Source organism: Macaca nemestrina, chromosome 8 (genome assembly GCF_043159975.1).
Source record: "Macaca nemestrina isolate mMacNem1 chromosome 8, mMacNem.hap1, whole genome shotgun sequence".
Classification (NCBI taxonomy): Eukaryota; Metazoa; Chordata; class Mammalia; order Primates; family Cercopithecidae; genus Macaca; species Macaca nemestrina.
The window spans coordinates 78,789,196-78,805,258 of record NC_092132.1 but is presented as its reverse complement, the minus strand read 5'-3'; the positions used below and the strand labels follow the sequence as shown (position 1 = coordinate 78,805,258).

Below are 16,063 nucleotides of genomic sequence, written 5' to 3'. Positions count from 1 at the left end.
TCCACACCATCTTCACTAATTCAGCAGATAACTGTTGAGCATCTACTTACTGTGTCAAGCCCTTCGGTAGGCGCAGGGCAGAAAGCAGCGCACACAGCTGAGCCCCTGGCCTCACAAGCTTCCCTTCCACCAGCTACACTCCCAAACACATGCCAGCAACAGAAAACATGCCCAGAGACCCGTGAAAATGGAACCTCAAATTGGACATTCCTCAGTTTCATACAGGCACCAGGGGAGTGAGTCATCGCTGTACCTTTTAGCCCCTGTCCCCGAGAAGCTACTGACCAGAATATAAACAGAAGTAGGATGTGCTGGGTGTCTTTGCTGAATTGACTCAATAATCGTTGGAGCAATTAAAAAATCACTGGATTTACTTGGGAACGCAGAGATGAAACCTTAGTTAATAGAAAAAAATGGAGTCATTTGTTGCACATAGCATGAAAGTTAATGTTCTACTGAAGTCCTTTTGAATATACCTTAAGTCCAAGTTGCAAAATACATGGTCTTAGATGTCGGGGATGACCCAGTTCTGTCTTCCTTGACAGCACTGGTTGTGCCCAGGACAGAGCTCTGTGCGTACGGAGAACCTGGCAGAGGTTGTTGACTGACCTAGTTTTGTCACGATAGGGGTGTTTTTCCCAAGGTTGGTTTGGGCAGAAGGCTGTTGCCAGGGCATAAGGCAAAGGGCAGTGGCTTTTGAAAGCTCTGTGGGGAAAGAAGTATGATGTGATATGTGATAAACCTCCGAGCTGGGGGTCCAGTCATATGAAGCATATGAGAAATACCGTTTTTAAAGATACAGCATTTATCAAGTCATTTATTCTTATGACCAAGTTAATTTCCATAACTTTGTAGCTTTTACAAACTGCCTTTTCAAAGCCCTGGGTAACTCCTTTCATTTACTGTTTCAGGAAAGGGTCACCAAGCTTGCACCCTGTCCCCAGTCAGAAGAGGATCTGGCTGCCCTGTTTGAAGCTTCAATGAAACTGTATTAGTTGTCATTTTAACTGAAAGAATTACCACTGGCCATTGTAGTGCTGAGAGCAAGAACTGATTTAGCTAAGGGCTTTGTCTTTTCATCTTTGGCATAACTTAGCTGTTACCAGTATAGGTGGGATATAAATTTATCTTGCAAGAAATTCCCCAAAGCTCAGAGTCCAGCTCCTTCCATAAAACAGGCTGGACAAATGACCACTATGTTAGACCCCCAGGGTTGACTTCGGGGGTCAGTGTTCCTGTACCAAACCCCACACAGAATACTCTGCCCCTGCTTCATGAGCAAATGAGCAAAAACTCAAAAGTGTAAATTATATTTCCTATGCCTAGTAATTCACTGCATGTCTAGAAATTTGTCTGATAGGAACATTAGCACCAGTACATACAGAAGCATGGCAAGGATATTTCTGGCAGCACTTTTCTAATAATAAAATATTTGAAACAACCTTAAGCGTTCATTATTTATAGTATACTAGACAGTGGAATACTATGGTACTGTTAATAAAGATGAAGTAAATCTCTTGGAAATGTGTCCATAATATACTGGGAAGCTTGCAGAAAGTAAGCTACCGAATAATTATATATTAGTATGATCTGATTTTTATTTTTTCAACTATACATAAACATATATCTACATATACATACAAAAGGAAGATGCACATCAAAATGTTAAACGTTATCACTGGAGAAATGGAATTTGGGGTGTGGAGAACTAAGAGAAAATGTTCACTTTATTTTATTTTATTTTTTTTTTTTTTTAATTTTTTTTTTTTTTTTTGAGACGGAGTCTCGCTCTGTCGCCCAGGCTGGAGTACAGTGGTGCGATCTTGGCTCACTGCAACCTCCGCCTCCCGGGTTCAAGCAATTCTCCTGCCTCAGCCTCCTGAGTAGCTGGGATTACAGGCACCCACCATCACACCTGGCTAATTTTTGTATTTTTAGTAGAGATGGGGTTTCACCGTGTTGACCAGGCTGGTCTCGAACTCCTGACCTCAAGCAATCCTCCTGCCTCAACCTCCAAAAGTGCTGGGAATACAGGCATGATCCTCCCACCTCAACCTGCTGAGTAGCTGGGACTACAGGCATGCACCACCACGCCTGGCTTATTTATTTATTTATTTATTTATTTATTTATTTATTTATTTACTTATTTATTTATTTTTGTATTTTTTTGTAGAGACAGGGTGTCGCCATGTTGCCCAGGCTGGTCTCAAACTCCTGAGCTCAAGTGATCCTCCCACCTTGGCCTCCCAAAGTGGTGGGATTACAGGCATGAAACACCACTCCCAGCCTCATTTTTTATTTTATAAACTTCTGTATTGTTTGGATTTGTTACAAGCTTGTATTACTTTTCTAATTTTTTCAAAAGGGAAGGGAGAGGAAAGAAGAATGTCATTTTAATGTTTTAGGTCAGATTCATCTTATTTTATAAAAATACTAGTAACATATTTAAAAGGTAAAAACAAATCCACAAAGGTAAAATATTAGAGACCAATCCTCTGGTGAATAAGTTGTTTTTGTTGTTGTTTCTTTTTAAAGTTTGAGAACACTTATAATACATTCTGCAATGTGATATGACATTATTAGAAGAGCATTAGGCTAGGGTTCAAGGGCCCAGGATTTTATTTCAGTTTTGTCTGATTCTTAGTTCATTCAACCAAGGCCTCTTCCAGGTTGAAAATGCTATGAGACCGGGCACAGTGGAGGCTGAGGCAGGAGGATTGCTTGAGTCCAGAAGTTTTGAGACCAGCCTGGGCAACGTGGCATGGTGAAACCCCATATCTACAAAAAATACAAAAATTAGCTGGGTGTGGTGGTACATACCTGTAGTCCTAGCTACTCGGGAGGCTGAGGCATGAAAATCACTTGAACCTGGGAGGTGGAGGTTGCAGTGAGTGGAGACCACATCACTGCACTCTATCCTGGGCAACAGAGCAAAACTCCGTCAAAAAAAAAGAAAAGAAAGAAAGAAAATACTATGACTAGGTTTTATGTATTACCTGGTCCTTAATGTGAGATTTTTGAATTGGGAAAATTTGATGTAAAATAATTTGAGATACAAATATGCATTCTCCCCCCACCCCGCCTCAAATGTTCAATGCCTTTGCTAACAGTAGCCAGACATCTAAATGTGACTCACCAAGAGGAGTGTTTGGTATTCATATTGATGATGACTCTGTAGAGGAAGAATTTAAAGGTCAAGCATGAAGAACAGATTTAGGAAGCCTCAGTGTTTTTATCTTGATACCCATCATTCTGTCCCTTACAATTAGAGAATATGGAAAAGGTGAGTTTTGTGACTCACTAGCTATTAAAAGAGGATAAGCTAGATTAGGCCCATTTCTGTAAATCAAACACTTTCATGTTTCAGAGACTATAATTAAGTGTATTTTTTCTAATTCTGTAGCCTATTTTTCTTTAGATTTTCTTTAAGAAAAATTCTTAAGAGCCACCACTCCATTTATATGGATTAAAATACTTACCAAGGCAAGGACATTTAATAGAATGGTATTCAAGAGTTTGAAAAATACTATGTTCATGAAACTATCATAATATGGTGGCATTTTCACTTAAAATATATGCATATACCTAATTTATTTTTTGATACAGAATACTGATTTGTTCCAAATAGGTCATGTTTCTATGTTATTGTTAAGTCCCACAATAAATAGCTGGCTCATTTGGCACTCCTGTCTCTCTCTATGCACAGGAAGGGCTATGTTGGGCTTGGCATTGTTTGAGTAGCTGTGGACACAGCTGTGGGGTGTTTTCAAGTGGTCAATGAAGTAAGTCTGCTCTTGTAAAATACAGACAAGTACAGTATCAAAATAGCGCGAATGCGCAAAAATTGCTTTCCTGGCCTTTTAACCCTGAGAAAGATTAATGGTTGTTTGGATTAGAAACCGTACCCTAATGAGGGGGCTGTTGCCTCCAGGGAGTAGGTATGAGAAAGGGGACTGTTCACCTCCAGGTCATCGTTGCACAGGCTGCGAGTCTCCGACGACCCGCAACACCACGCCAGACAGCTGCCCAGGCTCTGCCAGTAAGTGCCTGGTCCTCAGGGAGCTGTTGAAGGGACCAGGCCATCACCATCACAATGGCCTGGGGGAGGCAGTCTCCAGGGCCAAGCACACTTTGAATGGACAGAAATTGGTTCTTAAAGCCCTAGGTTGAATTACTGGCAGCTGGGGGTGGGAGGGTCTAGTTTCTCGTGCTATTATTCCACTGTTTTTCCAACCACTCCAATCACTCTCAGAATAAATGCAATCGCCTAACAAATTGCAATAACTGTTTTGAGATTTCGTCCCCTGTGAAATGCCTCATGAAGCTATGCGCACAACAGCTAACTTCAAAGTAACTGCACTTCATTCTTTCTGGCTCTAAGTTTTTGTCTTTTTCAGTTGGGTGCTTTAAATTGATTTTCCAATTTATAAAATTGGAAACTGATTAAAATAATCATGAGAGAAAAGGAAGAAAAAAACAACTAATCATCCTATTACCCAAACACAGCTGTTAACATTTGATATATTTCCTTTCCATCTTTTTCATTTGGATGGTGTAATCTTCAGCTCTTTTCTCTTAAGACATGACATTTTAAGGATTTTCCGTGTTGCTGCATAACCTTCATAATCATATGCAAATGTATGTAATAGTTTATTAAATAAGAATTTAATAATTTATTCTTATTAGAGGTCATCAAATTGCTTCCAAATTTTTACTCCTACCAATAACTTAGCAATGAATAGATGAATAATGTTTATATGGCTTTTTTCACATTCTAAATTAATTTCACAGGTTAGGTTCCCCTACAGTCAATTTCAACATTACAATATAGATTTTTTTTCCTTTTTTTTTTTTTTAAGAGATAAGGTCTCATTCTGTCACCCGCAATGAAGTGCAGTACATGGTCATAGCTCACTGTAACCTCAAACTCATGGGCTCAAGAGATTCTCCTGCCTTAGCTTCCCCAGTAGCTGGGAGTATATGCAAGCACCATCACACTTGACTAATTTTTAAATTTTTTTTTGTAGAGATAGGGTCTCGCTATGTTGCCCAAGCTGATCTCAAACTCCTGGCCTCAAGTGATCTTCCCACCTTGGCCTCCCAAAGTGCTGGAATTACAGTCATGAGTCACCACACGTGGCCTGGTGTAGATATTTTTATGACTCTTAGTTCACAGTGTCAAATTATATATAACTCAGAATTGCCTTAAATGTTGCTTCCCCTCTCATTCAATCTTCTCTGCAAAATAAATACTAGTTCAAAGCAACAAGAAATGAAACAATGTTCATTTGCAAGTATGGACCAGACTAGACTATTTGTGCCAACCTGCAAGTCAGTGGTGTGTGTTTTTTTTTTATGTCAGTACAGCTTAACAGTTCACAGGGATTACAATTTTCAAACAAACTTACAAAAATTTGGTGTTATATCCTTGCCTCTTAAGTGAAATTTTAAGACCCCCAAATCTCTTTTTTACTTACTTTTTTTTTCCTTCTAGAGCCCTCTATGGGCCCCTAAGCCTATAGGTCTGTGTTATTACTTTCATGGTCTTCAGTTTTGCTGGCCAAGAAAAAAGACCCAAGGGAGTAACATATATTCTTTCCTACAAGGGTGTTCTAAAACCACTCAGGCCTGTGAGTGAAATGATTTGCTGCACTGCAAGGGAGGTGAGTGAGACCAAAGAACTACCTCCACCAAGATCCCTTCCAAGGGTCTAAGTTGCTTCTCTAATCAGAAACCTCTCAAACCTTTGTGACTGTGCACATAGGTCCCATAATGGCTTTGGCAACATTTACCTGGGACCAGGGTGAACTTCATACCATCTATTGCATGTGGGAAAAGAGAATAATGCTTGTCAAACAAACCACTATATTTTATTTTATTTTGGTGTTGCTGGTAGGTGTGTAGTGAGCTCTCAGTGTGTGTGTGTGGTTTTTTTTTTTTTTTTTCCTTCTCAGACAGAGTTTCACTCTGTCCCCCAGGCTGGAGTGCAATGATGCGATCTGGGCTCGCCACAACCTCTGCCTCCCGGGTTCAAGCGATTCTCCTGCCTCAGCCTCCCCAGTAGCTGAAATTACAGGCGTGTTGCCACTACGCCCAGTTAATTTTTGCATTTTTAGTAGAGACAAGGTTTCACCATGTTGGCCAGGCTAGTCGCAAACTCCTGGCCTCAGGGGATCCCCCCACCTTGGCCCCTCAAAGTGCTCGGATTACAGGCAGGAGCTACTGCATCCAGCCTCATTGTGGTTTTAATTTGTGTTTCTCTAATGGCATGTGATGCTGAACATCTTTTCACATGCTGATTTGCTATCTGTATCTCCTTTGTGTTGAAATGTCTGTTCATGTCTTTTGCCCATCTTCTAATTGGATTGCTTTGTTTTGGTTTTTACTGTTGAATTGTGATGATGCTTTATATATTCTAAATACAAGTTTTTTCTTAGATATGTGGTTTACGAATCTTTTCTCCCAGTCTGTGGCTTGTCTTTTTATTCTCTTACAAGGTCTTTCACAGACGAAAGGTTCTTAATTTGATGAAGTTCAATTTACCACCTTTTCCTTTTTATTCATCATGCTTTTGATGTCAAGTCAAAGAACTCTACCTACCCATAAATCTCAAGATTTTCTCTTAAGTGTTTTCCTAAAACTTTTAGTTTCACATGTAAGTCTGTGATCTACTTTGAGTTAATTTGTGTATAAGGTGTGAGATTTGACGGGGGGAGTGTGTGTATGCATGCACACATGAGCACACCTGGGCTATCTGTAGTATCATGTGTTCATTTGTGGAAAAGATACTCTTCCATCCATTGAATTGTTTTTATACCTTTGTCATAAATCAGTTGGGCATATTTGTGTGGTTCTGCTTCTAGGTTCCCTGTTGTGTTCTAGTGCGTGTGTCTGTCTCCACCAATACCACCCTGTTTTGATTACTACAGCTAAATAGTAATCTTTAACACTGGTAGAGCGATTCCTCTCCTTTATCCTTCTTTTTCTTTTTCTTTCTTTCTTTCTTTTTTTTTTTTTTTTTTTTTTTTTTTTTGAGACAGAGTTTCACTCTTGTTGCCCAGGCTGGAGTGCAATGGCATGATCTTGGCTCATTGCAACCTCCACCTCCCGGGTTCAAGTGACTCTCCTGCCTCAGCCTCCCAAGTAGCCTGGCCTATCCTTCTTTTTCAAAACTGTCGTAGCTATTCTAGTCCTGCACATTTCAATGTAAATTTTAGGATAACCTTATCTATGTTGACAAAATATTCTTGCTGGGATTTTATAGGAACTGCATTAATCCTATTGATAATTTGGTGAGAGCTGACATTTTTAGTATGTTGATTCTTCCAATCCACAAATCCAGTATATCTCTGCATTTATTTAGGTTTTCTTTGATTTAGTTCATCAACATTTTAAAATTTTCAGGACACAGATCCTCTATATGTTCTGTTACAATTCTACCTAAGTATTTCATTTTCTTTGGAGCAATTGTAAATGTCATTGTGCTTTGAATTTTGTTTTCACGTGTTCATTGTTAGTACACAGAAATGTGATTGATTTTTGTATGTTGATCTTGTATCCTGCAAACTTTTTGCACTACTTATTAATCCTAGAAGTTTCATGTGGATTTCTTGTGATTTTCTATAATTATCCACCTGTGAATAGGGACAGTTTTATTCCTTTGTATCCAATGTATATGCCTTTTATTTCCTTTCCTGGCATTTTTGCACTGGCATACTATTCCACTACTGTGTTGAATGAGAGTGGTGAGAGCAGATATCCTTGTCCTGTCCCCTGTCCTAGGGGGAAAGCATTCAGACTTTCACACTGAGTATGATGTTAGCTATAGGTCTTTTATACATTCTCTTTATCAAGTTAAGGAATTTGTGTCATCTTTTGAAGGTGTTATAGTAGCATGGTAGCTTTTCTTACTCTCTGATATTTATGCTTAATTTACTGGATTTAAGTTATTTTTGTAATCAAGAAACAGAGCAATCTTTTCTATTTTCATTTTAATTCTGTTAGGTACCTGTGCAGGTATTTCTGTTTGACAGATAAACTTTAAAAACAGAGACTCCAAGAGGTAAAATGTCTTGCCCAAGTTTATATACAAAGAAGCATTGTCGGACTAGGTCCTAGGGCATCAGTTCAATTACATTTATTGTAAACCTAATACTGATAATATGATTGAACCCCTATGTGCCAGACACTATAGCTGCTTTACATGTTTGTGTTATTTAATGCTCAAAACATAGCTATGCTATGACCATAGAGATTTGCTCACTCTCTGTTATGGACTGCATGTTTGTGTCCTCCCAAAATTCATAAGTTGAAGCCCTAACCCCTAATGTGATGGTATAATATTATGATGGGGCAGATGTTACTATTATCTTTGTTTTACAAATGATTGTACCAAACCTTAGAGGCTGTATAAATTGACCAAGGTCACACTACTAGCAAGTGGTAGCAAGTGATTTGGACCTAGACATAGATCTTGCTCTTGACAACCACCTAGTGTCAACTACTGTGCCAGGTTCTGGGGCTACAAAGATGAATAAGACTCAGTCCCATCCCTTAAGGAGCACACAATCCATCAGGGGAAACAATCATGTTCATAGCTTGATTCCTGAAGCAGCAACAACCCCAGGTGGTAAGATGCCTTACCAATATTAGAGGCGCTCAGTAACATTTGTTGACTGAATGGCTAAGTGGAATGGCTGGCTTCTTGGACAGATCTAATGTTTGTCATACCTTATGTAGAAGATAATTCTTTCTAGCAGAAAGTAGAAAAAATTCCCTAAACCCGGTCATCCATCTGCCTCCAGTTATCCTGATCAGTTTATGCCGGGCAATAATGACTAAAAACTCTTAAATATAAAGAAAGAGACTGCCATATCATGAAATATCAAAACAGAAAAGCTGGCAGAAACTGGTCATCCAGAAAGAACGGCAAACTGTTCACTCACAGCTCCATGAAATAGTCAAGCTCAGCTACAGCTGCTGCCCAGGGCAGCTGTGACCTCAATGTCCCCAAAACTCCCACCATCTCACAAGACCTCCAATACCAAACTCACCTCCCCTTCTTCCCACAGGGCAGAGACTTCAGGAGATGTTGTGGAGGGGTGCTCTCCCCTCTCACTTATGACCTTCTTCTTTCCTGGCTCCTCATATGCCTCCATTTACTCCTCTTCCTGCTTTTCCATTCTGCTATGCTATTACCACTGGGATTTACTCAGTCCCTGCTATGAAGCGCATGTCTATGTCATCCAAAAAATAATATGTTGAAGCCCCAACCCTTAAAGTGATGGTATTAGGAAGTGGGGCCTTTGGGGGGTGATTAGATTTAGATGAGGTTATGAAGGTGGGGCCCCATGGTGGGATTAGTGCCCTTACAATGGAGATAAGGGACCAGAGCTCTCTGTCTCTACCACATGAACACAGTGAGAAGTTGGCTGCCTGCCAACAGGGAAGAAAGCCTTCACCGGAAACTGAATCATCTGGGAGCTTGGTTTTGGAATTCCCAGCCTCCAAAACTGTAAGAAATGGATAGTAAGCAACCCAGGTTATGGTAGTTTGTTATGGCAGTCCAAGCTGACTAAGACTGTCACAAAGAGGAAAAAGAGAAATATGAGTTAACATTGATTCAGTGTAGTTTACACAAGTTCTATTCTAAGAACTTTACATATTTTTCAAGGTTTTCAATTCAACAACCTTATGAGTTATTATCACACCTTCCTCTTCACCCCAAACATACAGACACACTCGAATACCCCTTGATTCAGGCCCTCCACATCTCACCTGGATTACTGCAATCGGCTTCCTAACAGTTTCGCTGCTTCCATTTCTTAACCCCCTGCAATCCATTCTCCACCCTGCATCCAGGAGTGCTTTGATAAAAGATAAATTGTCTGACCACAGCTTTTCCTTACTGAAAAATCCTTCAGTGGCTTCTCATGGACTTCAAGAGAAGGTCCATGGCCCCATCAGACGGCAGGGCCATCATAGTTTAGCCTTTTCCCCCATTTTCAGTCTCCTGTCTCCCCAGCTTCACACACCCTCAGGAACCATCTCAGGCCTCCATAGCTTTGTTCAGACTCTTACCAGTGCCTGAAATAACCTTCCAAACCTCATGGCAAACTACTGCCCATTCTTCACTCCTTAGCCCTGTCACCTCTCCACCACCCTTCTCTCCAGGGAAGTCAAGGAACCCTAATTTGAGGTCTCCTCTGAGTTCTCAGAATATCCTCTTCAGGCCTCCACTTACCACTCTGTGCTGTAAACACATCTTACAAGCATTTGTGTTTTTGTCTATCTCCCCATCTAATCTATTAAGAGGGGGAGACTGTCTTAATCATCTAAGATCCTTATCATCCAGCGTAATAGCTGCCATATTCAGTAGTACATTAAGTATTTGCAGAATAGAATGAAAAAGAGAGCAATGCAACCAGTCTTATTTCTTTTTTTACAGATAACCTGATTTTCCATTGGCCAACGTCTCTAACTGTTTTGAGTAAATAAATTTGAAATCTGCATGTCCCAGATACTCAGCTATAACCAGTGAATGATGACACCAAGGTCTCTTGCCTGTTACATCCTGATATAAAAACAATCTGGCAAAAAGCAAAAAGCATCCAAGGTCCACTTTTAAAAGTCATGGTCAGGCCAGGCACAGGGGCTCAAGCCTGTAATCCTAGTATTTTGGGAGGTCAAGGCAGGAGGATGCCTTGAGGCCAGGAGTTCAAGACCAGTCTGGGCAACACAGTGAGACCTTATCCCTAAAAAAAATTTAAAAATTAGCTAGACATGGTGGCACATGCCTGTAGTCCCAGTTACTCAGGGAGCCGAGGTGGGAGGATTGCTTAAGCCTGGGAGGTTGAGGCTGCAGTGAGCCATGATTGTGCCACTGCTCTTCAGCCTGGGTGACAGAGCGAGACCCTGTCTTAAATAAATAAATAAATAAATAAATAAATAAATAAATAAATAAAAAAAAATTTATGGTCCACAGTCCATTGAGAATGTTGGGAGGGCAGCCTGGGGGGTCCACAGAACTGAGGAACCTCCTTTTACAAATCAGTGTACAGAGAACCTGCTAGCTAAACCAAAGAGGAACAACTTTATAAGAACAGACAACTATTTATCCACACAAAAGAAAATCTTCCTACCAGTAGTAACGCTATTAAAGTTTTACCAGCTTTTCCATTATGGATCTGACATTTCCTCCTTGTTCAAAGCCTAGTTTGAGTGCTTGTGACTTTTTGAAATGAGATAATAAAGCCATCAACACACAATAAAAGCTATGCACTATCCATAAAGAGGGGTCTCTAGAGTATATTTTGTGTTAAAGAAAATATTGAATTACTTGGCCTTTCCTTTTAAATCCTTTAAAGCCTTCAGCTTTAGAATGAAAGACTCAGACTCTTCTCTGGGATCTTAATTTTTATGTGGCTTCTTATTACTTTTTTATCCCTTCTAAAACTCTAAATCCCTTCAACATAGCTTTGGCCCCTTCCACAGCTGAACTGGCAGCAGGCTGATCTTTTTATTGGTGGGTAATGGATTTAGTTTGATTGCTGACACGGGAACAATGAGAGGATAAACAATTCCATTTGTGGCCATGAAATTCCCCATCTGTTGAGCGCGTTCAGGACGGCAGAGCACTGGGCAGAGACAGATGAATGAGCCCGCCACTCCTGATGTTAATGACATCCGTCATACAAGCTGAACATGTGGCTTCATAAATCAACAGCTAATAGCAACTCTGGTTGCTCATGTCATTAATAAGCCATCCGTTTAAATACATAAGAGTTTGCCATAACATTCAGCCTAGAGACCTTACTTGCAATTCTGATCTCACCAAAAAACCAGAAGTAGTAAAGGATGCCGAAACAGCATTCTTCTAAGTAAAAAAAAAAAAAAAAACTTTTTCAGATCCACACTCAAATACTTACAGATGTAAACAGATGTAATCATACGATATCTGGAATTGGTTACAAAATAAAATGGGATGAGGGAGTATGTGGACAGATAGATGAAAAAGCTTGGGTAGTGTTTAGGGTAGGGTGCATGAGCAAGGCACTCAGAGCCATCACAGCGAGGAACCATGTTGCTTCCAAACATCCTGCTCACCAGTAAACCAGGGATAGGAAAAACACACTAGGCAAAAAACTCACATCAAAATCAGGACTGAGGCCGAGCATGGTGGCTCACGCCTGTAATTCCAGCACTTTGAGAGGCTGAGGCAGGCAGATCACTTGAGGTCAGGAGTTCAAGACCAGCCTGGCCAACATGGAGAAACCCCATCTCTACTAAAAATACAAAAATTAGCCAGGTGTGGTGGCACATGCTTGTAGTCCCAGCCACTCAGGAGGCTGAGGCAGGAGAATTGCTTGAACCTGGGAGGCGGAGGTTGCAGTGAGCCAACATAGCGCCACTGCACTCCAGCCTGGGTGACTGAGTGAGACTACTCCGTCTCAAAAATAAAATAAAAATAAAAAAAATTCAGGACTGAAATACAACATTAATGTGGGTGATTTAGCTCAAGAAGAGCAGTTGTGTGATGGCTATGATGAAGAGTGATTGTCTCATTTTAGATGAAGATAAAGAGTAGTTGATGAGTTAGATAACCAAATGAGAGAAGGTAGTTACTGTTTATTACCATGCTGGTGACTTCTTCCCTGAACACTGGTTTCATATATTATAGTTTTTGTACTGGGAACAGATACCAATGTATTGTATGAAAGACTTGAAGCAAGGGGTCATACTGAGAAGAAACTAATAGACAATACTCAGTGTAAGATTTTTCAAGTTCTTTATTAATAAGTCACAGCATCCTGCAAGGAAGAAATCATGCATCAGCTGCCAAGCAATAAACCATAAGAGCTAGAAAATAATATAGATCAGATCCTGAAATGGACTGAGCAATGGACCAAAGATCCTAACTCTTGACTTACAAGACTAGCTACTTTATAATCACTCTTGTTGATATCTCTCTGCTGACATCATAGAAATTGTTCAAGAATAAGTAACACTTTATTAAAATCATATTGCAAGACTAACCAGTAGATAGTAGAAAGGTGGTCCCAGCTACTCAGGAGGCTGAGGTGAGAGGGTCTCTTCAGCCTGAGAGGTGGAGGCTACAGGGAGCCAAGATCACACCACTGCACTCCAGCCTGGGTGACAAAGTGAGACCCCATCTTAAAAATAAATAAATAAATAAATAAATAAATAAACACAAAAGTTTTTTTTTTTTTTAAGTTTGGCAGTGAGTTGATCATTGTTAAAGTTCAGTGATAAGTAACTGAGGATTCATTGTACTATATGCTCCACTTTTCATCTTTGTATATATTCACAATGATTCACAATGAAAAGTAAAACATAAAAGATAACATTCAAAGATAACTGGAAAATGGTAGCTTCTTCTTTCTTTTTTTTTAGACGGGGGCTCCCTCTGTCACCCAGGCTGGAGTACAGTGGCATGATCTCGGCTCACTGCAGCCTTGATCTCCGAGGCTCAAGGAATCCTCTCACCTCAGCCTCTTGAGTAGCTGCCACTACCTACAGGTGCCCACCACCACATCTGGCTAATTTTTGTATTTTTTGTAGAGACGGAGTTTCGCCATGTTGCCCAGACTGGTCTTGAACTCCTAGGTCTAAGCAATCCACCTGCCTTGGCCTCTCAAAGTGCTGGGATTACAAGTGTGAGCCATTGTGTCCAGCCTATTGTTTAGCATAAGCATTTTTGCGTAATTTTATCTTTTTTTCAAAGAAATAGGAAAAAAATGCTTATATAACAGTTCAAACATTTAACAAGGCTTGTTTCAAAAAAAATACATTATTAAATTTCACCCATTTCTTTGAACTTTTAAAATGTGAATAGAATACCACTTTAAGTTAGATATGCATAGCTGGGCACGGTAGCTCACACCTGCAATCCTAGCACTTTGGGAAACCAAGGCTGGAGGATCCCTTGAGTCCAGGCATTCAAAACCAGCCTTGGCAACATAGTAAGGGCCCCATTTCTACAAAAAATAAGATTAAAAAATTAGTCAGTCACGGTGGCACATGCCTGTGGTCTCAGCTACTCGGGAGGCTGAGGTGGGAGAATCCCTTGAGCCCAGGAGTTCGAGGCTGTGGTGAGCTGTGATCATTCCACTGCACTCAGCATGGATGACAGAGCAAGATTTGCTCAATAATAGTAATAATAATAATAATAATAAGTTAGCCGTGTTTCTGGGACTGTATTTCTATGGAATACACTGCTCCGGAAGTTCAGCATAAGCTAGGAAAGAGTTAAGGGTTGCAAGCCACCTTGAAGGAACTCAGAGGCTGTGCTGGCCCCTGGAGTCAGCAGAAAAGGGACAAGAGTCACTTAGCATCGCCCCTTGACTATCTAGGGGCTGTCTCAAACTTCCTAGGTACAAAACTGAGCGCCTGATCTGTAATGGATGCTGTAGTCACTACCCAGATTCTCTGGGACCAAGGCACCCTTTTCCCCAGCCACTGAGAGTGTTGGTGACTGACAACCCAACCCCACTCCAGAGCTTGACTTCCACGGAGGAGAGCCACCTTGCCTGAGGTCTAACCCTTCCCAGAACTACCTTCACTCAGCGACGGTCATTTAGAAAGTCAAATGTGAGACCTGGCTGACTTGCCCCATTGGAGTAACTCTGAAGGGCCTGACCAACTTCAGAGTTCCTCCATCGGGTTGGTCAAGTCCCTTGTTGGGACCAAGTGGCTACCCAGCAACTTCCTCCAACACATCCTTCTTGTTCTGCTTCTCTCTCAGGTATTGATCACAAAAGCCCTGGCCAGCAAACCTCTCGCATGCTCATTTCATCTGGGTCTGCTTCCTGTGAACTTGACCTGCAACACGATCTTCCTCCCACATTTCTTCCTCTTTCCATTTTCTGCTGGTGCCGTCTTTACTCCTGTCTTTCTTTCACACCCATAGCCTAGTAAGGGTCAGAAATCCTATTGGTTCTACCTTCAAATTATATCCAGAATTTGACCAGTTTTCAGGGCCCCTTTGCCATTGCCCCTGATCTACGCCCCCATCTTCTCTCACTTTGGGTACTGTGGTGGCGCCCCCGCAAGCTATTCTCCCTAATTCAGCCTTACTGGCCTTGAGTCCCTTTCAACACAGTAATCAAAACAGAGGTCTCGAGTCAGGTCATGTTGCAGCTCTGCCCAAAGCCAAGTCACTTAGAGTAATGACTAAATCCTTACTAACCCAGCATGCCTGGGATAATCCTAGTTTGTATCTGTTGTCCCAGCATAGTTTTAACAGTGACCACTTAGCCCCATTTGGATTACAAATTATATGGTCACCCTACCTCCTGCTACCTCTTGGAAATCACCTCCTACTACCCATCCCCGTCCCCACTCACCCCATTCCAGTGACTCCAGAATAGTCCTCAAAGACACAGAAAAATCTCTGCCTCCAGGCTTTTGCACCAGCTGTTCCCTTGCCTGAAATGCTCTTCCCCAAGATAGCTGTAGCTCCCTCACACAAAGATCGCCTTTTCAATGAGGTTGATTTTCCAGGTCACCCAATTTAAAAGTTCAAGTATCCATTCCAAGCCCTCATATTCTCTCTTCCTTGCTTTATTTTTTCTCCTTTTTTTTTTTTTTTTTTTTTTACCTTATCACTCTCTAATATGCTTTATATTCTACTTACTTATCCTGTTTGTCACCTGTCTCCCTCAAGATAAGGGCCAGGGGTGCTGCTACACATCCTAAAATGCACAGGACAGACCACACAGCAAAGAATTAGCCAGGCACAGTGTCTCACTCTCTATTCCCGGCAATTTGGGATCCCAGGGCGGGCAGATCACATTGAGCCCACGAGTTCGAGACCAGCCCGGGCAACATGGTGAAATTCCATCTCTACAAAAAAATACAAAAAATAACCAGTGAGTCATGATCGTGCCACTGCACTCCAGCCTGGGTGACAGAGTGAGACCCTGTCTCAAAAAATAAAATAAAAATAAACTGCTTAAGGAATTATTTGGCCCCAAATGCTGATAGTGCTGCAACTGAGAAATCCTGCCTTAGACCAATCACTAAGTTTTTCTTGGCCTCACTT

At 41.0% G+C, this 16,063-nt stretch overlaps 1 protein-coding gene and 1 pseudogene across 6 annotated transcripts in view; both read left to right on the top strand.

Annotated features, from left to right (window-relative positions):
• LOC105482185 (alcohol dehydrogenase iron containing 1) overlaps window positions 1-16,063 on the top strand; it is a 55,676-nt gene that overhangs the window by 35,127 nt on the left and 4,486 nt on the right. For 5 of the 6 annotated variants that reach the window (XM_011742182.2, XM_011742186.3, XM_011742183.3 and 2 more), the window contains one exon: window positions 912-1,442. The exons of the other annotated variant lie outside the window; for it this stretch is intronic. In XM_011742182.2, coding sequence (XP_011740484.2) covers window positions 912-995 — 84 coding nt within the window. In that variant the 3' untranslated portion in view covers window positions 996-1,442. Of the gene's footprint in view, window positions 1-911; window positions 1,443-16,063 lie in introns of those variants that run through there. 6 annotated transcript variants of the gene reach the window in all.
• On the top strand, window positions 11,995-12,965 carry LOC105482184 (adenylate kinase isoenzyme 6-like; annotated as a pseudogene).